Source organism: Macrobrachium rosenbergii, chromosome 6 (assembly GCF_040412425.1).
Source record: "Macrobrachium rosenbergii isolate ZJJX-2024 chromosome 6, ASM4041242v1, whole genome shotgun sequence".
Classification (NCBI taxonomy): domain Eukaryota; kingdom Metazoa; phylum Arthropoda; class Malacostraca; order Decapoda; family Palaemonidae; genus Macrobrachium; species Macrobrachium rosenbergii.
Window position 1 is genome coordinate 8,205,992 of NC_089746.1, and position 22,932 is coordinate 8,228,923.

A 22,932-nucleotide genomic window follows, 5' to 3' on the forward strand; every position below is an offset into this window, starting at 1 on the left:
GTTTTGATAAAGAAAAGTGAACAATGATATTAGCAATAACCATACCTTTGGTGAGCTTCTGGAAGGAAGCCATTAATCAGCACATACATTAATTGACCAAGGGTATCTATATTCTCAAAGTTTTGCGATATCAAGTCTTCTTGTTTCAGCCTAGCAAAGCAGGTATTAATGGCATTGAACCTCTTACTGCGATACAGTTTGACCCACCTCTGTAAGAAAAATTTTATCAAGCTCTCAAAAACATTTATAATATTGCATTTTTAATACATCATGAACAAATAAATGAATAATTGCAGGAAAAATTTTAAAAAATATCAAAATTAACTATGCAATGCTGTATAGGATGAATAATAAGCTAATATACACATCAACCATTCGAAAAACCATACAGTGAAAACACACCTGGCTCCAGGAACCAAAGGTTGAAGCAATTCTGAGTTCTCACTCAGCTGCCTATTGTCAAACATAAAAAGCCTTGAATTACAGGGTAGTTGCTCAAATACATGAAGAGCTTTGATTTTAAGTCAGTTGTTTAGATACATGGATGACAAGTCAAATATACTTACCATTTTGTTTACTAACCACTCTTCTTGAAACCACCGACGTAAATGAGCATTGTTTTGCCAGAATTCACTACCCTCGAGATAAATCAGGTTCTCTTGAAATTCTTCTTCTGTCTCTGAATCCGCAATTTCTTTCAGTATCATCAAAACATTTTCTTTATGTTGGTAAATACGGTTTACTGGAGAGGAAAGCCAACGATCCCAATTCAACATGCGCTGGTAGTCACAGAGGTATACACTAGTCTGACTATCTGAAAAAGAAAAATTTTCCTAAAATGCAATTTAATACTCAAAAGAAGAGAGCTCATGAAATGACATTAACATTTTGAACTGTAGCAAAGGTACAAGCTGAAAACATTCTATGGTACACAAAATACTCTTCCCGTTTAGGATAAAAGAAAAATCCATAGCTGTTAAGATAAATGCAAATCAAATACTGATCAAATTCTGCTAAGAAATTTTGATTACAACAAGAGAGGACTTTTTAGAGATTGCAAACCTGCAACAAGGCTGCTGTAATTAAAAGAAGTGCGTTTATTTTAACATAGCTCTCCTATAACATTTACTGGAAGTTACTTGTGTTCAAGGTTACAATATTACTTGATGCAGTGGTGGCATGACAACAATAATAATAATAACCCATTGTTGTGAACGTCCACAAAACAAAAATTTCCCAGTTTTGGGTTTTTCCAGGATTAACCTGAAAGAAAAATACACGTGTTGCAAGCTTCAAATCTAGTACGTTGGCTAAAGAACATACCAATTCATTATGTATGAATCCCTACATTTTTAAAAACTTACCAGTGCATCCTCTCAAACTAAACAGTACTAAATTCAGCAGACCTGTGCCATAGCAAGAGAAGTTGATGGGCAGGTGACCTAGAGGTAAATGCAAGGTAACCTGGCTTTTATCTTTATGCCAAAGCTTTGCAACAAGATTCAGTTTACTCTCTTATACAGGACCATCCACAGATAAATTAATTTGCCTTAACTTGAACAGATTTGGTTAGTTGTTTAAAAAAGCTTTCCGATAAACCATCACCTGAGACACCAACAAAAGAAACATGACAGTTTGGGGAACTAGAAATCTATCTGACCTCATTCCTTCAGTTTCCAAGATATGTATGTAACAAAGTTTGGCAATGGAATAATAATATACAATCGAAGTTCAGCAGAGTGAAACTTGATAACTCAGCAACTCATATACACCTACTGAGATGATCATCATCATTATTTCAGAAACCCAAAATTTTAACAGGCAACCAACTTTATTAGTAGCCTTTCAGAAAATAAAATACAGAAATTTCATAATCTATAAAAAAAAATTACAAATATATAAACAGAACCAAGCCACTTGGGAAATAACAGTAAAGTGGGAATGTTGAGCCACTTTTCCAAATTATATTTACATCATCACTTCCCTTGGGGAGGTTAAAAGTGTAAGGAGTTATTGCCACTCTTCTTTCCTAACTTCTGCTAACAGCAGATATCTGTGACAAAAATTTACTTATTTTTAGGCACTTTACCCCATGAGATTAATGCAAGGCTGTTCAAAGATATAATATTTGTTTGATACACAATTTTTTACAACCAAAAGTATTTTTCAATACAAGCTCATTGCTTACATTACTCCACATTTGCGTCTCCACAACCCTAAACACTTAATTATCAGCTTAAAAGAAAATATGTTTGCCAGCTGAATAGCAACACCACTCAAGCCACATGGATCCTGAGGTTTCATGCAGCCAAAATCTTCACATTTGTATAGGCTAGGCTACAGCTGCAAAAACCCAGCTTGGTTGAGAGGCAGGACATTTAATGTAAATGAAGGGTTTGTAATGAAAAAAATAATAGTACTTTTGATAACTCATCATTTACATTATCCCAAATTGCAATTTACCCGTGAGAATATTCTGCCACAGAAAATCCTGGAATTATCCGATTTGGAATAGAGGGTCTGACTCAAAACCCACGGGACTTTGAGCATCAAAGGAACTCAAGGTTCTACACAGAAAAGACAGGTATATCTGGAAGATCAAAACTCTGCAAACGACATTAAGACATGTAAATTCAAATCCATGGAATACTCTTACAAGAAAAAATAGGGCAGATGACAGAGCTCAGCACCATGCAGAGGCAAGTAATTTCTGACTGACCATGTCCTAAAGAATGTCATCATGAAATAGAGAGGACTAAGATGATGAAGCAATGAATCTGCTTACCCTCAAGTGAAGTATGCTTCAGGCCGAGTTCTTGTTGTGTACACTGCCTCCCACTATAAGATCAGAAACAACTTAAATCTCAACATGACTCACGGAAAGGGCTTGATTTCCCCTAGCCTGCACATTTCTGCCATTCATTATCTTACTGCATGGCTCCAAGGTAGAGTAAGTCAGTGCAAAGACATATGTCTTGGTAGCACTTTCTGGGACACCATGTAAAGGCAAAATCCCTGAACTTAACTTACACTTGCTGTTTTGGGGTACTGAACAGATGATGTGTTTTGCCAAAGGCAAACAAGATTATCCTCTGTCTCTAAAAGGTACAGCACAGTGAGTTTGGTCTTGGCTACCCCTAGAGTTGTATTGTTGTGAATAACAGACCTTCTACCTCTACCTTTTGGAAAATTATTGGATGAGAATACTTACCTTGTCAACTGGTCTCAAAGGCAGCCAACTAGAGGAAGACTGCTTGAGATGATGGTACTTCCCTGAAGGTCAATGAACTGATGAAGAATGAGCATATACCCATAGTCATCTTGAATGGTTTAAGGATATTAGTCAGATCAAACTCCTTCAGTCTCACCAACTAGATAAGGATCCTTGCTTAACAAGAGAACTGGACACAATTCTCCAGCTCCCACGTAACAGATGAAGCCCGAAGTTTATGTTGGATATTCTCTCTTATGGAAACCTTTTTGGCATTGTTCTCTGCAATGAAAGAAGTCCAGCTAAGCATTCTTTGCTTGGTTGCAGCTGTGCAACCTGAACTTGAGTTTGGGAAATGTCTAGGTGTTTTGTACTTAACCAATACTGCCTAAGCATGGCCAGTGGAAAAACACATGAGGTCCTAGGACACGCTATTAACCCTGAAACGCCTAATGGACGTACCATACGTCGATGAAAATTGTCTGTTGGATGTCAAGTGGACGTACCATATGTCGACTAAAAATGCTTTTTTTAAATATTCGCGGAAAAATAATTATAGGCCTAGTTTGCGGAAGGTTTCAAATCACGCGCCTTGAGGGATGCTGGGAGTTCACGAATCAAGCTGTTGTTTTGTTTATAAGCGTCACCCAGACGCCGCATGCGCGGTTTTATATCCTTCTCGTACCAGACAGCATCAGCGTCGGACCGTCATGAGAGCGATTTTTTGACGCATCCGTGTTTTGCAGAACTTTGGCGAGTGTTTGCGTATTGGTGCTGCAACAGGACGTTTGCAGAGATGTCTCAAAGCCGTCAGGACCGTGAAAGCGCATACTGCCTGTCGGTAGTGGCGTGTGAGGCGAGTTTTAGACTGGGATGCTGGAGAAGGACCCAGCAGCCAAAGTGACCCAGCTTCTCAGCGCCGTGTTGTTCGCCCACGTGTGACCGAAGGCGACCAAGGACCACATCCCGTGCCTTTTACGACCCCTAGGAAGCATCGGGGTGTCCTGAGGGCATCCGTAAATTTTTGAAAAAACTTTTTTCCTTCGCTGAAAATCCTGGCATTTCTTGAGTCACCTTGTTGTAATTTTTAGCGTTTTATATTATTCGTTACATAAAGTGTTATACATCAAAATGTGCGCAATTTCATGTAGAATACAACAAAAAATAAATAATTCTTTTAGCTTTTAAAAGTTTTGAAATATTTTCATTTAAATCACGATAACTGACAAAATTTTAACATTCGGTCAATTTTGACTCGACCGAAATGCTCGCAAAACACAATCGTAAGCCAAATTCTTACATTCTAGTAACAATCAATCATTTACCTTTATTCTGCAACAAACGGAAAGTCTCCAGCACAATATTTCGATTTATGGTGAATTTTTGAAAAAAACTTTTTCCTTCGCTCCGCAAAAAATCCTAGCATTTCTTGAGTCACATTGTCGTAATTTTTTCGCCATTTTATATTATTCGTTACATAAAGTGTTATACATCAAAATGTGTGCAATTTCATGTAGAATACAACAAAAAAAAAAAAAAAAAATCATGCTTTTAGCTTTTACCATTTTTGAAATATTTTCATATAAATAACGATAAATAGAAAAAAAACAACCTTCGTCAACTTTAACTCTATCGAAAATGCTCAAAAACGCAATCGTAAGCCAAAATTCTTACATTCTAGTAACAATCAATCCTTTACCTTCATTTTGCAACAACGGAAAGTCTCTGGCACAATATTTCGATTTATGGTGAATTTTTGAAAAAAACTTTTTCCTTCCATCCACGCACGCGAACTCCGCTAAAAATCCTAGCATTTCTTGAGTCACCTTGTCATAATTTTTTCGCCGTTTTATATTATTCGTTACATAAAGTGTTATACATCAAAATGTGCGCAATTTCATGTAGAATACAACAAAAATAAATCATGCTTTTAGCTTTTAGCTTTTACCATTTTTGAAATATTTTCATATAAATAACGATAAATAGAAAAATCAACCTTGGTCAACTTTAACTTTCGATCGAAATGGTAAAAAATGCAATTGTAAGCTAAAAAAACTTACAGTCTAGTAATATTCAATCAATTTCCTTCATTTTGAAACAATTGGAAAGTCTCTAGCACAATATTTCAATTTATGGTGAATTTTTGAAAAAAACTTTTTTACATCCACGTTACGAATTCATGCATCATTTTGTGATATTTTCTCTGTGTTGCTTTAATCGTTTTACAATCTGTTATATACCAAAATCATCGCAATTTAGTGTACACTACAACTAAAAAAATTAACTCATTAGCTTTAACCGTTTTGCTTACAGCGATTTGTATACAATTATATACGAGTTTTTTTTTAAATTGTCATATATTCCAATATTTATATATGATAATGATATTTTTTTTCATTTCTGATGGTTGCATACTAAACTTCAGGCAATGAGAAAAAAGGAGCCAAAATGAACTCTTAATCTTAAAAACTAAGCGTGCTGTGATTTTTGAAAAAACTTTTTTCCGCTTCAGCGCTAGCTCTCCCAACCCCGCCGGCATATGGGAGACCGTTTTTGTAAATAGGGCTTCATGTCTAAGTTTAAGGGTTAAGGTAATATGCTACTCTGTATGTTGAGCAATATGAAAGGATGATGCAAACTTAATTTCCCTGCTTACGGCTAGGAGAATGAACAGGGAATGAAGTGTCAAGGATTTCTGAAGGCCATAAATAAGGGGTAATGTAAATGATGGGTTTGCTGTGGAATGAAACATGGTTTTTCAACAAGACAATAGCCCCAACTACAGAAAATGGAATGTGTAAAAAACTTATAATTAAAGAACAAAAACTGATTAAAGACTGACTAATGTATAACTGATTAAAGACTGACTAATGTATACTCATTAGCACTGACAATTTCCATGTACTGGAGTTAAAATACTAAAGGTAAAAAGGCCCTACCAGATGATCAAAATATTGAGAATATCTGGTGTCTGAAACTGAGACTTCACAACCCAACTAAAAAAAATACTCTCTCTCTCTTCTTAGGATTACCTTCGACCAAAAATGGCCAGCTGTGGGAGAGCTAAATTAATAATAATAATAACTGAACAAGATAGATCACTACCAGTACATGATCCTTGAAAACCACATCCAATAAGACAATAAAAATGCCAAAAAAATCATAGCACAAAGATATCATGAAAACCTAGATCAAATGGAAGTTCAAATAAAATGTTCAGAACACCAAAGGGAGAGGAGAAGAGAGAACTCATGTCACACAAAAACCATAAATGAACACCTGATGTAAAAATGTCAATAATATAGATGAGTTCCTCTGAATGGCAAGTGAAGAGATTTGTGCTTTGTTACCAGAAGCCTCTGAATACAAGTACCAAAAATGTACATGTAAAACAATAAATTTTGGCGTAAGCTGTCATTCAGATGTCAAGTACAGAACATTAATTTTCTAAATTAACTACTCTCTATCAGAAATTTTTATGTACAGTTAAAAAAAGCTAAAAATTTTCTTCAGTTCTAACTAATACAGTATATACAATAGGTTGTCTATGTTTTTGATGAAGATCCATTCAAAATACAGTAGTATAAATCCAGACCTCATTCAAGTGCTTTTTCCATCCATATTTCCACTTAACTAAAGTATTAAAATAAAAATTAATTTATTTACCAAAAAATATCGTTTCCACTGCAGCAATTTCTTCAGTAGAGAAGTCAGTAAGAAAATATTTGGGAGTCCATTCCAAATTCCAACTGCAAAGTATTTCAAGAGCTTCACGAACAGATTCTTTATCTTCTGTCTCTAGAATAAAGGATGCAACAATCACAAAGTTCACATTCGTAGGAACAAGCACAAAGTACAATGGAAGTGGGTGCTTCACTGACCGATATGCTGCATCTAAAATACACACTTCATTGCCATACATCCGTAAAAGATCTCTTTGCCAATTTGTCTGGTGAACAAAGAGGAATTTTTGTCGGTCCCCAACTAACTGGCTGGCAATAGCAACATTCATGGCATAAAGTATATTTTCTTCATTTGTTTCCACAGATGGAAGCTCTAGATCACTGTCTGGTTTAAAGCGTAAAAAGAAGTAGTCATTCGGCCAGTCCTGCTGCCACTGATCCACCATGTTCTCCAGATTTGACTGATCATAGGAACTATCTCTGTAATAAAAATGAATAGATATACAGTAATGTACTTCTGTTCAAATAGTGAATATTAATGAAATACAACAAATTTCCAACCATTATATTATTTTGTAACATTAAGATATCCAATAAGGTCATTAAGGGTATCGGCGGGGTCGAATAAGCATACAAAATTTCAGGTGAATTGGATGAAAACTTTTTTTTAACAAATATTTTTCTTTTAAACATAACTTTTTTTTTTTTTAAGTACATCTCCTTCTTTATTTATCATTCAATTTAAAAACAAAAGTAATAGCAGAAAGTTTAGTTCCTATCAAATAAAACAGCAAACTCAAAAATCTAATATGTAATGTCTGCTATTTTAAAAAATATTTTAAAAAAATACAATAAAAATACCATAAAATTATATATTAAATCTTAGTAAAAAAAATTTTTTGCCAGAAAAAAGAAAAATAAATTTGTCGATGTGTTCTCTCACTACCTATGTTCAAATTGCTTTTTAGATTTTTAAAATCCATTCATAAATAAGGGAGTTTTTAGAATTTGAATGTAGAAAAAGTATGTTTTGAGAAAAATGCAGTTAAAGTTTTGCTAACCATTTATTTTGCTTTTAGAAGCATATAAAGTTTCTTAGAAAAGCCTACATGACACCTGCTCCCCTCTTTTTTTATAAGAGATATTATTCCCTCTAAAAAAAAAACATTTATCACTTAAAGAAAATAGTTTATATTATTTTTGGGGGTTATCATAGAACGCCACTCTACTCTTGTTCTGCCAGGTTTTTAGGAGGCTAATGAGCTCCTCCTTCATATCCTCCTTTTGATGTTCTTTGCTTCTTTTGCTTTCTTGAATGCATAGCAGACACTCGTTTCCTGCTCTTCTCTTTCATCTGAAGGCCTTTCAGGCTTTCTCCTGTCATTTTTCTCATAAAAGGCAGCAATGAACTTGCTGCATAGCCGATATTATGCTCCGTTGCAGCAACATGAAAAGCAAAGGTCACAGTATCCTTCCCATGAAGTCTGACCTTTGGACACTTTGCCCATATTTTACTGTTGAACGATTCATTTAGGTTTTGAGTACGACCTTTCACACATCTTTGCAGTAAATCATCAGAGGAAAGCTCTTCAAATATTTGGCGAACTGGGATCTTTTGCTCCTCTGTAAGTTGGAGTTTTACTTTCATCTTCTTGTGACTCCTGGGAGATACATTCATTGCCAAATCACAATTGTAAAAACACCAGCTATTTTTGCCAACAGGACACTGAGAATGATCATGATATTTTAATGATAAAATAAAGTTTGTTCATACTTACCTGGCAGATGTATATATAGCTGTATTCTCCAAAGTCCGACAGAATTTCAAAACTTCGCGGCACACGCAGTGGCCGGGCAGGTGGTTAGTACCCATTCCCGCCGCTGGGAGGCGGTATCAGGAACCATTCCCATTTTCTATTCAGATTTTCTAACGCCACTGACTCCTGAGGGGAGGAGGGAGGGCAATATGAATATATATATCTGCCAGGTAAGTATGAACAAACTTTATTTTATCATTAAAATATCATTTTGTTCATGAGACTTACCTGCCAGATATATATATAGCTGAATACCACCTTTGGAGGGGGTAGAGACAGCCAAGAATTAGGAAAAAACCAATTATTGGTAAAATTATTTTGGTTCCTTATCTGATAGCGTAGCTGACTGAGTGGTTACTGTCACTCTAGTCTGCTTCTGCTTTACTAGAGACCCCAGCGAGGTAGTGACCTATATAGCTGGCGACTTCTAGATGATCTGTCAACGGGGCGTGACCACAATGTGACTAGATCATAGACCATACAAAGAGGACAAAAGAGCATTACTAACCACCTAACCAACACCTAAAGCGTTAGTTTGCAAAGGATTGGGAAGACTGCCTCCAGTAGTCGACCCAACAACCATAAAAACACAATTAAAAAGGGGATAGGATCAGAGTTACCCCTGTCCCCAAGGTTGCTGAAGCAGCAATGTATGGTCCCAGCGAAAAGCAATTTTCGTATGCTACCTAAACATCTTGCCAAGAGTGTGAGGCAAACACCGAATTGACTTCGCCAAAATGTGGCACTAAGAATGTCACTGAGTACCATATTTTCTTGAACGCCATGGAGGTAGCAACTGCCCTCACCTCGTGAGCGTTAACTCTCAACAACTTGAAGTTGGAGTCGTCACAACTAGAGTGTGCGTCCTTAATGACGTCCCTAATGAAGAATGCCAGTGCATTCTTCGACATAGGTTTAACTGGTTGCCTCACAGAACACCATAAAATATCCAAGGGACCACGAGTGTCCTGTGTTCTTTTAAGGTAGTACTTGAGAGCTCTAACTGGACATAGAACTCCCTCAGGTTCCTGTCCAATAAGGTCTGCTAAACCTTTAATTTCAAAGTGTCTAGGCCAAGGGTTAGAAGACCTATCATTCTTAGCCAAGAACTTAGGGCTTAAAGAATAGACAGCATTGTGTTCCTTGAAGCCCACATGACGGCCTCGAACTTCTCTCACTCTCTTCGCCGCCGCCAGAGCAGCGAGGAATGCCGTTTTCGAGTAACATCCTTAAGAGATGCAGAGTGGAGAGGCTCAAAAGGACTAAACATCAAAAAACTTGAGCACTACGTCCAAGTTCCAAGCAGGGGAATTAGCTGAGGAACCTTGGACGTCTTGAAAGAGCTCAAGAAGATCGTGGAGGTCCTTATTGTCAGACAAATCTAATCCTCTGTGTCTGAATACAATCGAAAGCATGCTCCGATAACACTTGATAGTCGGAACTGCTATATCGAGTTTTTCTCTTAAGTAAAGGAGAAAATCCGCAACCTGGCTCACAGTGATAGAGGAAGAGGAAAAGCCCTTCTTTCTACACCAACCTTTGAAGGTTGCTCACTTCGCTAGATATATCCTTTAGATGAAGAACTTCTGGCTCTAGCGATGGCCCGTGCCACCTGGCCAGAAAAACCCCTTCGCTCTGACCAAGTTTCGATAGTCTGAAAGCAGTCAGGTTCAGAGCGGGAGATTCAAAGATATCTCGTGAAGTGGGTTTGTATGAGCAGGTCTGCTCTCATAGGAAGGGTCCTCGGAACGTCTACCAACCAGAAGAGAAACTCCGAGAACCAGTGTTTCGAAGGCCAAAACGTGGGGATGAGAGTCATCCTCGTCCCTTGTGAGGCCGCGAACTTGCGTATGACTTCTCCCAGAATTTAGAACAGGGAAAAAGGCGTAAACATCTATTCCCGTCAATCCCAGGAAGAGCATCTATCGCAACTGCCCCAGGGTCGAGTACAGATGAGCTTTATAGAGGAGCCTCGCTGTTCTTGAGGTCGTGAAAATATCCACAAGATGGCGACCCCAAAATTTCCAAAAATCTTGGCAAACCTCCTGATGAAGGGTCCATTCCTTTCGGCAGGAGTTGATGGCGCCAACAGAGCAGGTCTGCTCGAACATTTTCGACCCCTGCAACAAAACTTGTGAGAATCGAAATGTTGCGAGCATAGGCTCAAAGAATAATCTCTCTTGCAAGGCTGAACAGGAACAAGTAGTATTGTCCGAGTTTGCTAGAACTACACGATTGCAAACTTGGACCTCGAAGAATTGGAGAGCTAAAAGATAGCCGCCAAATCTTTGAAGTTGATGTGCCAGGACACCTGTTCCTCTCTCCGGGTTCCTAACACTTCCTCTCCCTCTAGTGTTGCCCCCCAACCTGTTGACGACCCGTCGGAAAAACAACACTAGGTTGGGGTTCAGAAGCTTGAGGGAGATCCCTTTCTGCAATTTCGTTGGATCGAGCCACCACTACAGATCCTCTTTTATATAAGGAAGAATTCTCAATTCCTCTTTCAAGTCTTCCTTGCTTTGCCAGTTCTCCAACAAAAAGAACTGAAGAGGCCTGAGATGCAGACTCCCCAGAAAACAAACTTCTCCAGCGAGGAAATGGTCCCCAGCAGACTCATTCCTTCCCTCACCTAGCATGTTTCCTTTTCCAAGAAGGCCGAGACTTTTTCGTACATAGAAGTTGCCGTTCTTGCGACGGAAACGCTATAAAAGCCGCTGAATACATCTGAATTCCCAGACACAATGGACAGTAAGGGGATCAGCTGCGACTTCTCCACAGACCAGAAGTCCCAGGGACTTCACGAGTTGCAGAGTCAACTGAAGGTCCTCCAGATACCTTCGCCGACGGCGCCGAATCAACCAGTCGTCCAAGTAGAGTGAGATCCTGACGTGCGACAGGTGCAACTGCATCGCAACGTTTTTCATGAGACGTGTAAACACCCTCGGAGCAAAATGTGACGCCAACAGCATCTGGTGTTCCCAGGCGGTCACCCATCCAAGTACTGACCAGACCCAACGTTGCTTAACTTCGCTGATCGGACGAGAAACAGTGTTTTCAACGTGGTATGGCCGTTGTGCAGAGTCCAAAGCAGAGAGCCCTGAACTGGTACGTCTAGTCCCCAAGACAACCTGAGATACTTCATCGAACGTGGATGAATTGGGGCGTGAAGATAAGTATCTTGGAGATCCAAAATACCATCAATCCCCGGGATGAAGGGCTCCTAGTATTGACTGCGAGGTCTCCATCTTGAACTTTTCCTTCCGGACCAAGTTGTTCGACCTGTTGACGTCCAAGACGGGTCTCCAGCCTACTGAAAGTTTTGGGACTAGAAACAATCTGTAGTAAAATCCCGGGGAACACCGAGTCCAAGACCTGTTCCACTGCTCTCCGCTTTCGAACATCTGTTCGAGCAGGTCAAACAATTTTCTGTTTGACAGGAAGGCAGTTGGGAAACAAAAAACAAAGGAGGAGGAGACAGGAAGGGAATCAAGTAACCTCTCTCTAACAGTAGGAGGGACCAAACGTCTGCCCCTCACTCTTTCCAGGCTTGTGCAAAATGAAGCCTGGTTGCAAAGGGAGTCTGGAGATGAAAGGAGTCACTTGCTACCTCTCTGGAAGTGACATTCCTTCGGGAAAAAACTCTCTCTCTGTGTGCGGGTCTCGTGTTGCTTCCCATGGAAGCCCCTTTGTTAGGCAAATATTTAGCTTTCGTTTACTTTTTGTATCATTGAGATCGGTGCAATCGTTATGAAGGAGATGCAGTTTGAATGTCGATAACTTTAGTTTTGAGAAAAACGATATTTTTGCTTCTCTGTGTATTTATTTGCTTGCTGTTACACAGTTTGATGTTTTTATGACATAATGAAAAGCCAAAAAATAGACCTGCAAAGTAATATAACTTCTGCTAAATGAAGCTAAATGAAGCGAGTGTCAAAACACGGCTCAGGTTGGGCAGCGACGTCTTACTTAGTCAAGCTCTGAGCTGCTACTGACTGACTGCCACTGACTGCCCTGCAGCATTCCTGTCTTTAAGCTGATGCGTACTAGGTCCACAGGGTTGCCATAGATAGCGCATTAGATATTATTATTTCATAGCTAAAAGGAAATTACCACCGATATACTGACAATATCATTACATTATATGAAAAATGTAATTTGACTATGATAGGTTACTGTTTTGTTTATAACTCCTAACTGTGGCGAACTTTTAAATAAAACTTTCTGAGAAGATAGTCAGGATATGTATGATGCCATATATAAAATATCCCAGAAAATTTGATTTCCGATTTTTTTCAAAACGCTCCTTAAGACAAAGACAACTGCGAAGGTGGAGAGAGAGAGGCCGAAGGTTGAAAAGTCTCAGGAAACAGATCCTTAAGAAAAAGCCAGAGTCTGATAATCAGAGGAAGAAGAAGACGAAAGAAGTTTCTCTTCATACAAAGGCTGTGACGAAAGAGGATGTTCTTCCGCAGCTGGCGGGTCTTGAGTGAGTGGTGAAAGTAGTTCCGATTCGCCCGATCGTAAGCGGGAACTCCGCGAACGAAGAAGTCGAAGGAACTAGAGTGCGTTATAGTAAACATAAAAAAAAAAAAAAGTGGGAACGCTTCACGATTAGCGTGTCATCCTTGCGCAGAGAGCCATGCTAATCTTCTCTGTATCGTTCCAATTTTAGTATATGTACTGCCGAAGCAAAACAAGTACTGGCTAAATTAAGAAGGACATCAGATGTTGAAGCGGGTAGTTGTGCGACATGATGAACAACTGGAGCGGCGTCAACACAAGACTTGAAGCTATACGGCGAAGCGAGCGCGGAGCGTCATGGCGTGACGCGCGAGACGCTCCGTGGCAAGTACTAGAAGAGAGTCCCAGTGTGGCGCGCGCGAAGCGTCATGGCTAGGCGCGCGCCGAGCGTCAAGGTGAGGCGCGCGTGAAGCGTGAGAAGCGCACGAAGAGCAAGACGCGCTCCTGGCGCGAGACAAGAGAAAAGGCCAACACCTCAACTCGGGGAAGACGAATAGGAAGCCACTAAACACTCTCTCTAGACGACAGACGAGAAGCCCCAAAACATCTAGCAGACGAGGAAGACGAAGCAGGAGACGAAGGTGAAAGTCTGTACCTCTTAACAGGCAGATTCGAATCTTGAAAGGTTCATGAGAGCATCCAGCTGTTGTTGCAAACCCAACAAAATCTTACGCGTTGGAGAAGCAACTCTCTCGGGAGAAGGGCTGAACCTGAGAGAAGGAAAGGGGCGAGAGACGTATACTTCCTTCCACAGGGGAAGAAGCTCTAGCCCTTGCCTCGAGTAGCGTCATCATTCGAAAAACACTTTATTCTCTTCTGCAGAGGAATATCCACGCAACTTTCGGGGAAGAGTACAAACGTCTAGAGGAAGAGGACGTGAAGCGTCCTCTCCTCTAAGCTTCTCTTAAGAGGGCGAGAGTCCAACCGAGCTCCAACCCCGAGGCGGGAGGACGTGTCGGAGGACGAGAAGCAATCCTTCAGGATGCGTGCCTGAGCACGATCCCTGGCAGCCTGGGTAGCGTCATCAGGACCTGCCGAAGGGACGCCAGATCGGTGGGAAGCCCCCGTAACCCTCATGCGGCTTTCGACATGCCCCCTCCCTGGTCCTGGGAGTTCGACAGAGGTCCAGGCCTAGAGGCATTATAGGGCTGATCTGACGCCCCCTCCACAACACTAGGGACACTAGCACTAACACTATGCGTTTGAATTGCATTCACTTTAGTTTCAAGAGCACGCATTGACTCCACATGAGAGCCAGGGAATTACCTTCTGCAGCAACAAACTACAGGGTTAGTACTAAAATTTACTACAGGGTTACTAGTAGGAGAAAACCTGACTGTCCATCTAAGGATGCACTCTAGGAGGAAGATTTCCTCAGCCTATCACGCTCCAATTTAAGCATATAGGCTTCATATTTCTTCCACTCACCCTCAGACAATCCCACACATTCATTACCGATTATCATAGAGCATTGAACACCCTTACATATCATACATAAAGTGTGAGGAACTATCAAAGTCTTCGATAGCCTCACCTTACATTCACCCAAGCTACAGACTCAATAGCTAGAGGTAAGACATCTTAATTATAAGAAAAGTCAAAAGCAAAATAAAAAAACGGTCCACAAAGAGCGTATGCCAAGTCACAGATCCAGTCGAATACCAAAAAACAACCAAAATACTTAAGTGACAACAAATTTCGAAATCCAAATGGCGGAGGAACTGACAACAGGTGTTGACAGTCTGGCGACAGAGAAAATCTGAATAGAAAATGGGAATGGTTCTGATACCCGCCTCCCAGCGGCGGAATGGGTACTAACCACCTGCCCGGCCACTGCGTGTACCAAAGTTTTGAAATTCTGTCGGACTTCGGAGAATACAGCTATATATATATCTGGCAGGTAAGTCTCATGAACAAAAAATGATTTTTATCACCACTAGTCAGATGTAAAAAGATTGCCATTATATTTTTTCATGGTAACTAAAGGGTCAGTGGGATCTTTAGCTCCATTTCTTACTGCAACAACCAAAATATTTTCAATTTTTATCACCAGTGCTATCACTCAATTTAGTTGAGTCCTCCAAGACTCCTAAACATAACTTTGTTTGTTGTTGTTACATATTTCGAAACATATTTCTTTCTCAAGGCCATAAGAAAAGACAATCCTCTTCTGAACATGGTTTATGCATTCTTCCTTGAGCACTGGGTATGGAGTGCCATAAGGACCAGTGCCCTCATTCAAACTATACATACTCCTTTAAAAAGCTGTCGAATCCCCATCACCAACAAATACTTTATATATGAATTTCCTGTCAGTGATCTTTGCCAAATGCTCTTGCACCAGTTATTATAGTAGATATTTCCAGAAGCTTGGTCAAAATTTTTTTGCATTCTCCAGACTGTATATGTTTTTCATAAAGCTGATCATATTGTTCTTTTGTTACTTCATTTGTTTTCAGTTTATTATTCAAAGTACTGCAGGAATTACATATCTTACTGAAAACTTCTGATCAAGAACAAAGCCAGTGTAAGCCTCTTAAAAACTCCTATGCCAATAGAGGTTGATGTCCCCCTTTTCATCCAGGTGCCATCATATAACACCTCGATAGGTAAATTACCATGTTCATCTGGTTTGACCCCAATGCTTTCATAATTATCAAATATTGCTCTGTCAACTTCTTTCATGGATTCCTTGAAGGTCTGCTCAGAAGAATCCATTCAATATACTCTTTATAACGTTCGTAAAAGTGCTGTTTGCTAAAGTTTGGCACCTAAGGCAATTCGAGTGTTATTAAAACAGGCTGCCAAGCCTCCCCAATTATCATGTTTGATATAAAAATGAAGCTGTTGTTTCACCGATATGTTCTGTTTTCACAGACTAGATTGCACTTTGGTATAATGAAAAAAAGACGGTACTTCACACTGACACTTTAGTTTCAAGTCAACATCAAAACTGTTTTTATCAACTTCAGTTTATATTGGGTCACACTGCCCTATCAATACATCGAACAAAAGCGTCTTTAGAACTCTCAAGGGTAATGAAACTATTTCTCCATCATTGCTTACACTTAGAAGATCTTCTTTTTCAATTAGTATAGCTTCTCAATAAAAAAACTTCTTAGGTTGGCTCCTGATGAAACAGCGACATCACCTGCTACGTCAGGGACAGCAATTGACATCTTGAAAATGCTCATTAACTTCCTCCTCCCCCTCCTCATCATCAGATAACTTCAAAACAAAGTCAATCTGACTGGTGCCATCATCATCTTGATATATTTGTTCAAGGAATAGCAGATTTTACTGGGAGCTTGTAATAGGAAGTTATCTTGGTATCTCCTCAGCACACGTGGTTGGTGGCGACATGTGAGAAGCCACAACATTAGCTGTGTTTATACTTTTAGCTTCAGATAAGTTTTGATATTGCAGAGCTTGCAGTTCCCTTTAACAACAAACTTAAAATGATATTTTAATGATAAAATAAGGTTTGTTCATACTTACCTGGCAGATATATATATAGCTGTATTTCTCCGAAATCCGACAGAATTTCAAAACTCGCGGCACACGCAGTGTGGCCAGGTGGTTAGTACTCATTCCCGCCGCTGGGAGGCGGGAATCAGGAACCATTCCCATTTTCTATTCAGATTTTCTAGTGCCACTGTCTCAAGAGGGGAGGCGGGAGGGCACTAAAAGTATATATATCTGCCAGGTAAGTATGAACAAACCTTATTTTATCATTAAAATATCATTTTGTTCATGACACTTACCTGCCAGATATATATATAGCTGAATCCCACCATTGGAGGTGGGAAGAGACAGAATAGGATTTAGGAAACAAATAAATGTAGGCGAATGACGCCTTGGTTCCTTACCTGTTAGCATAGCTGACTTCGAGGTTATCTGTCACCCAAGCCTGCTTCTGCTTTTCCAGAGTCTCCAGCAAGGTAGGGACCTATAAAGCTGGAGAGATCCAGATGACCTGTCCAAGGGGCGTGACCACAATAGGACTAGATCATGTTACCATACAGAGAGGGAGAAGGAGCAACGACCAACCACCTGACCGCCCTATCTAAGGTAAAAAACCTAGCATAGGCTAAAAATTGGGATGTCCACCTCAATGGCCACCCAACAACCAGAAATAAACAACAACAAGATTAAAAATACTACCTAACCCCTAAAGGATAGGATGAGTATTGCCTTCTTCTCCCAACATAGTGTCTGCGGAAACGTATGGTCCCAGCGAAGAGCAGTCTTCAAATGTCGTCTTCACATCTCGAAGTAATGAGAAGCGAACACTGAATTACTTCTCAGAAGGTAGCACCAAGAATATCACTCAGAGACATATTCTTTTGGAAGCCATGAGAAGTCGCGATAGCTCTAACTTCATGAGCTTTTACTTTCAAAGTCTCATGTCACCTTCTAAGCAGGAGGAATGAGCCTCTCGAATAACACTTCAAAAAGAATGCTAAGGCATTCTTGGACATGGGAAGATCAGGTCTCTTCACCGAACACCACAGATTGTCCGATGAGCCTCTAGTATTCTTGGTCTTGGCTAAGTAGAACTTAAGAGCCCTGACAGGACACAAGACTCTTTCTGACTCTTGCCCAAGTATTTCCGTCAAACCTTTGATTTCAAAAGATTTGGGCCAAGGGTTTGAAGGGTTCTCATTCTTGGCTAAGAACAAAGGATTTAGGGAGCATACAGCATTAGGACCCCTAAAGCCAATATGTTTGCTAATAGCCTGCACTTCACTGATCCTCTTAGCTGTCGCCAGAGCAGTTAGGAAGACAGCTTTCTTTGTCACGTTTTTGAGGGAAGCCAAAGACAGAGGTTCAAAATCACTAGACATAAGAAACTTCAGGACAACATCCAGATTCCAAGAAGGTGTCCTGAGTTGAGGAATTTTGAGACAGTCTCGAAGGATCTTAATAGATCGTGAAGATCCTTGTTATTGTCGCGACAAGTTCAGGCCTCTGTGCCTAAAAACTGCCGATAACATACTTCTATAGCCTTTAATAGTAGAGACTGCCAGTTTATTCTTATGCCTCAGATAAAAAAGGAAGTCAGCTATTTGTGGTACAGAGGTCGTGGACGAGGAAACTCCTTTACTCCTGCACCATCTTCTAAAAACAGACCCACTTGTACTGGTAGACCGCCTCGAAGAAGGTCTCCTGGCATTGGCGATGGCCTTTGCCACAGATCTCGAAAAACCTCTTGCTCTGGCCAGCTTTGAGATAGTCTGAACATGTCAGACTCAGAGCGGGAGAGGTTTTTGGTGGTACCTCTTGAAATGGGGCTGCTTGAGAAGGTCCACCCTCAATGGAAGCGTTCTTGGAAAGTCCACTAGGAAGGACAGGGTCTCTGGAAACCAATCCGCTGCTGGCCAGAAGGGGGCTATTAGAGTCATCCTTGCTCCTTCTGACGTTGCAAACTTCCTTATCACTTCTCCCAGGATCTTGAAGGGAGGGAAAGCGTAAAGTCCAGTCCTTTCCAGTCCCAGAGGAGGGCGTCTATGGCTAACGCTCCTGGGTCTAGGACAGGAGAGCAATAAAGGGGAAGTCTTGCCGTCCTGGACGTGGCAAAGAGGTCCACTAGAGGACGTCCCCAAATTCTCCACAACTCCTAAACATACCTCCTTGTTCAGAGTCCACTGGTCGGGCAGCAGCTGATTTTGCCGACTGAGAAGGTCTGCTCGATATTCTCCACTCCCGCAATGAACCTCGTGAGAATCGTGACCCTGGAGCATGAGTCCAGAGCAGGATCTCCCTTTGCTGGATAAACAGGGAACGAGAATCGAGTACCCCCTGTTTTTTGAGGTATGCTAGAGCTGTGGTATTGTCCGAATTGACCTGGACAATTCTGCCTGCCACTTGATCTTGAAGAATTGAAGAGCCAGAAAAGATAGCACCCAATTCTTTGAGATTTATGTGCCAGGACACCTGTTCCCCTCTCCAGGTGCCTGACACTTCCTCCCCTCCTAGTGTTGCTCCCCATCCTTCCCTGGACGCGTCTGGAAAACAACACTAGGTCGGGGCTCTGAAGGCTGAGAGAAACCCCTTCTGCAAAGCTTCAAGGGTCGAACCACCACCTCAGATGACCCTTGACAGAAGGAGATATCGTCAAAATCTCTTCCAGATTCTCCTTGTCCCTCCAGTTCTCCGCCAAGAAAAACTGGAGAGGTCTGAGATGCAGCCTTCCCAGGAAACAAACTTCTCCAGTGAGGAAATGGTCCCCAGCAAACTCATCCATTCCCTCACCGAGCATGTTTCTTTCCCTAGAAAGGACGAAACTTTTTCTTAAGCAAAGCTGTTGCCGTTCTCGGGATGGAAAAGCTCGAAAAGCCACTGAATCCATCTGAATCCCCAGATAAACGATGGACTGCGTCGGGATCAGATGGGACTTTTCTTTGTTCACAAGAAGTCCCAGGGACTTTGTCAAATTCAAAGTGTGAAAGTCAGGTCCTCCAGACACCTCTCCCTGAGAAGAGGCTCGAATGAGCCAGTCGTCTAGGTAGAATGACACCCGAACACCCGCCAGATGAAGCCACCTTGCAACGTTTTCATGATCACCGTGAAGATCATGGGAGCTGTGCACAAACCAAACAGAGAGCTCTGAACTGGAAGACTCTTCCCCAGCACAAACCTCAAAACTACTTCCTTGATTGAGGATGAATGGGAACATGGAAATAAGCATCTTGTAAGTCCAGAGAGACCATCCAGTCCCCTGGTCTTAAGGCTCCTAGAACAGACTGAGGCGTTTCCATCTTGAATCTGTCCTTTGAAATAAAGCGATTCAAGTCTGCTGGACATCTAGGACTGGTCTCCACTCCTCCCGACTGTTTCGGGACTAAGAAAAGCCTGTTGTAGAACCCGGAGAATCCAACTCCAGAACTTGTTCTGTTGGCTCTTTTTTCTAACAACTGCTCCAGGAGGTCCAAAAGAATCTGTTGCTTCTCTGGTGGTAAGACTGGCGACAGATCCCTGGGCGACGTGCAAAGGGGTGGAAACATGAGAAAGGGGATCTTGTAACCTTTCTCTAAGACAGTTAGAGACCATCTGTCCGCCCCTCTTGTTTTCCAGGCTTCCAAAATAAAAAGCCTGGCTCCTACAGGTGTCTGGAGGTGACAGAAGTCACTTTTTTTCCCTAGGTTTAGAGGGGGCCGCCTCTGGAAAACCTCTTCCTCGGAGACGATCTAGAGGAAGAAGTTCCTCCACGAAGGGCTTCTTCTTCCTGGATGGACAAAACTGAAGCAGACGAAGAAGAAGAAGAAGGAGCTGGAGGACGTCGCTGGAAGAATGAGCCAACAGGTCTTGAGTGGCCTTCTCCTTAAGACTAGCGAAATGTCCCGAATCAAGGACTGGGGAAACAGATGGTTGGACAAGGAGGCGAACAATAATTCTGCCCTTTTAACGAGAGACAGACTTAGCAGTGAAGTCACAAACAAGGCCCTCTTCTTTAAGAGGCCCGTACCAAAGTGAGAAATAAGTTCTTCAGATCCATCCCTAACTGCCTTGTCCATACAGTTAAGGACACTGGAGAGCTCCCCAAAGTAATAGAGTCCGGAGCTCCTGATCTTAAGATCCAAGGCTCCCAAGCACCAGTCCAAGAAATTAAACACCTCCATGGTGCGGAAGAGACCTTTGAGATGGTGGTCCGTCTCTGACAAGGTCCAAGAAACCTTAGCAGTAGGCAGATGAGACCTCTCGGAGGCGTCGACAAGACTGGTAAAATCCCCTTGAGAAGAGGAAGGAACTCTAGGGCTGAGATCTTCTCCCCGTCTCATACCACATACCAGCCTTGCCTGAAAGCTTGGACGGAGGCACAGCGAAAGAAGTCTTGCCATGGGACTTCCGTTCCTCCATCCACATGTTGACTTTCTTGAAAGCCCTCTTGGTCGCCAAAGAAGAAGTCATCTTCAAAAAACCAGGAGCTCTCCTCAGCTTTGGAGGAAGCTAAACTGAGAAGGAGGAGAAAGAGGCGAAAAGAAGGTTTAAACTTGTCCCAACAAGTCCTTAAGAAGCTGGTCAAAACTTGGTAGTCCGAAGAAGAGGAAGCAGGGAGGCTGCGAGAGACTCGCAGGATCCAATCGGCAGAAACCTCTCCCGCTTCACAGCCGGAGAAGCAAAAAGTCACCCAACACTTTAGGGGAACGACTGCCTTGAGGTCCAATCGAAAGAAGGGATCTCCACTCTCAGAAGAAACAGAATGCTCCTCCGAAGCGTCCTGAAGAGCAACCGAAGGAACGCCCTGAGGAGCGTCTTGGTCCAGATAGCGTCCTGAAGAGGCGTGTCTGGATTTCAATGAGCGTCACGCCCAAAGCGAAGAGCGCCCGAAGCGTCCTGACGCGGTGAGCGTCCTGAAGAAGCATACCAGGCGTCCTGGGGTCCAGCAAGCAGAGCTCCATAACCCTCCAGAACGGAGGGGTTCCAAAATTCCAGGAGAAGAGACGACAAAGCGAAGAGCAGGAGACTTCCTTGATCTCTTGACAGGCAAAGTCAAGTCCTTGCGGTCGCCGAGGAGCAGAGTCTTCTCGGCAATAAGAGAAGACAACTGTCGCTGCATCTCCAACAAAATCTTCTTAGCAGGAAAAGAATCCTGTCTGGGAGGAGAGACAATCCTATGGGAAGACGATGGGCGAGGGGACGCCTTCTTCTTCCTCACAGGAGCAAGAAAGGTTCTCTCCATAAGAGCGGCTGGGGCGCTCCGAAACATCCTCATCAGACGAAATCCTAGACTTCTTCTGCGGTGGAAAGGCATCAAAATAGCTAGCCAGAGTCGAAGAAGACTGGACGAAAAGCGTCCTCTTGAACACAACTCCTCTTGAGAGGACGAGAGTCCTAGAATTCCACCCCTTGCGCGGGGAGGACGCCTCGGAGGACGAAAAAAAGTCCTTGAGAATGCGGCGCGAAGCACGATCTCTGGCAGCCTGGGAAGCGACAACAGGAACTGCCGAAGGGACGTAAGATCGGTGGGAAGCCCCGTAACCTTCTTACTGGCTTTCGACATGCCTTCTCCCTGAGTCCTGGGAGTCTGACAGCCTTAGTCCAGGCCTAGAAGCATTATGTGGGGCCGATCTGACGCCCCTCACAACACTGGGGGAGCACTACACTTCACAGCACTTTGGAAGAGAAACACTTTGTTCTCAACGCACGGATAAACTCATGATCTGCGCCAGGCCATGAACCTCCACAGACACAATATCAGGGCCCGAAGGCAAAACCACAGGGACAGGTGCAACATCAACTACGTTGGGAATTATCAGGAGAGGAAATAACCTGACTCTTGCACACACTCCTGGAGGAAGACCTCCTAACCCTGTCACAGCTCCAACTTGCGAACATACGAATCATAAGACTTCCAGCTCGCATCCGATAAAGGTTCACACTCCTTACATCGATCATCTATAAGACAAACATGCCCCTACACCTCAAACAAACAGAGTGAGGGTCTACCGAACTTTTGGTAGCCTCACCTACAATCACTCATACAACATACACGGAAACTAGCAGAACTAGAACCAGACATAGTTAAAGAGAGGTCAAGGCAAGCAAAATCCACAACAATCCAGAAAAAGCGTGTGCCAATCCACAGTCCAAGAATCAAAACCAAAAGTCAAGAGAATACTTAAGTGGGAAAAACAAGTTAACGAAATCCAGAGGCGGGAGGTACTGAAAACAGATGTTGACAGTACCGGCGACAGAG

At 42.0% G+C, this 22,932-nt stretch overlaps 1 protein-coding gene and 2 non-coding genes across 4 annotated transcripts in view; all 3 read right to left on the reverse strand.

Annotated features, from left to right (window-relative positions):
- Nucleotides 1–22,932, reverse strand: part of LOC136839140 (uncharacterized) — a 60,754-nt gene that overhangs the window by 15,192 nt on the left and 22,630 nt on the right. For both annotated transcript variants that reach the window (XM_067104815.1, XM_067104816.1), the window contains exons 8-10: nt 6,878–7,374; nt 567–814; nt 46–209 (exon numbers count right to left, since the gene is read on the reverse strand). In XM_067104815.1, coding sequence (XP_066960916.1) covers nt 46–209; nt 567–814; nt 6,878–7,374 — 909 coding nt within the window. The remainder of the gene's footprint in view (nt 1–45; nt 210–566; nt 815–6,877; nt 7,375–22,932) is intronic.
- LOC136839861 (5S ribosomal RNA) lies at nt 11,669–11,787 on the reverse strand. Its single transcript, XR_010853471.1, has one exon. It is a non-coding gene; the product is annotated as a 5S ribosomal RNA (ribosomal RNA).
- Nucleotides 13,301–13,412, reverse strand: LOC136839868 (U6 spliceosomal RNA). The gene has a single exon (XR_010853474.1). It is a non-coding gene; the product is annotated as a U6 spliceosomal RNA (small nuclear RNA).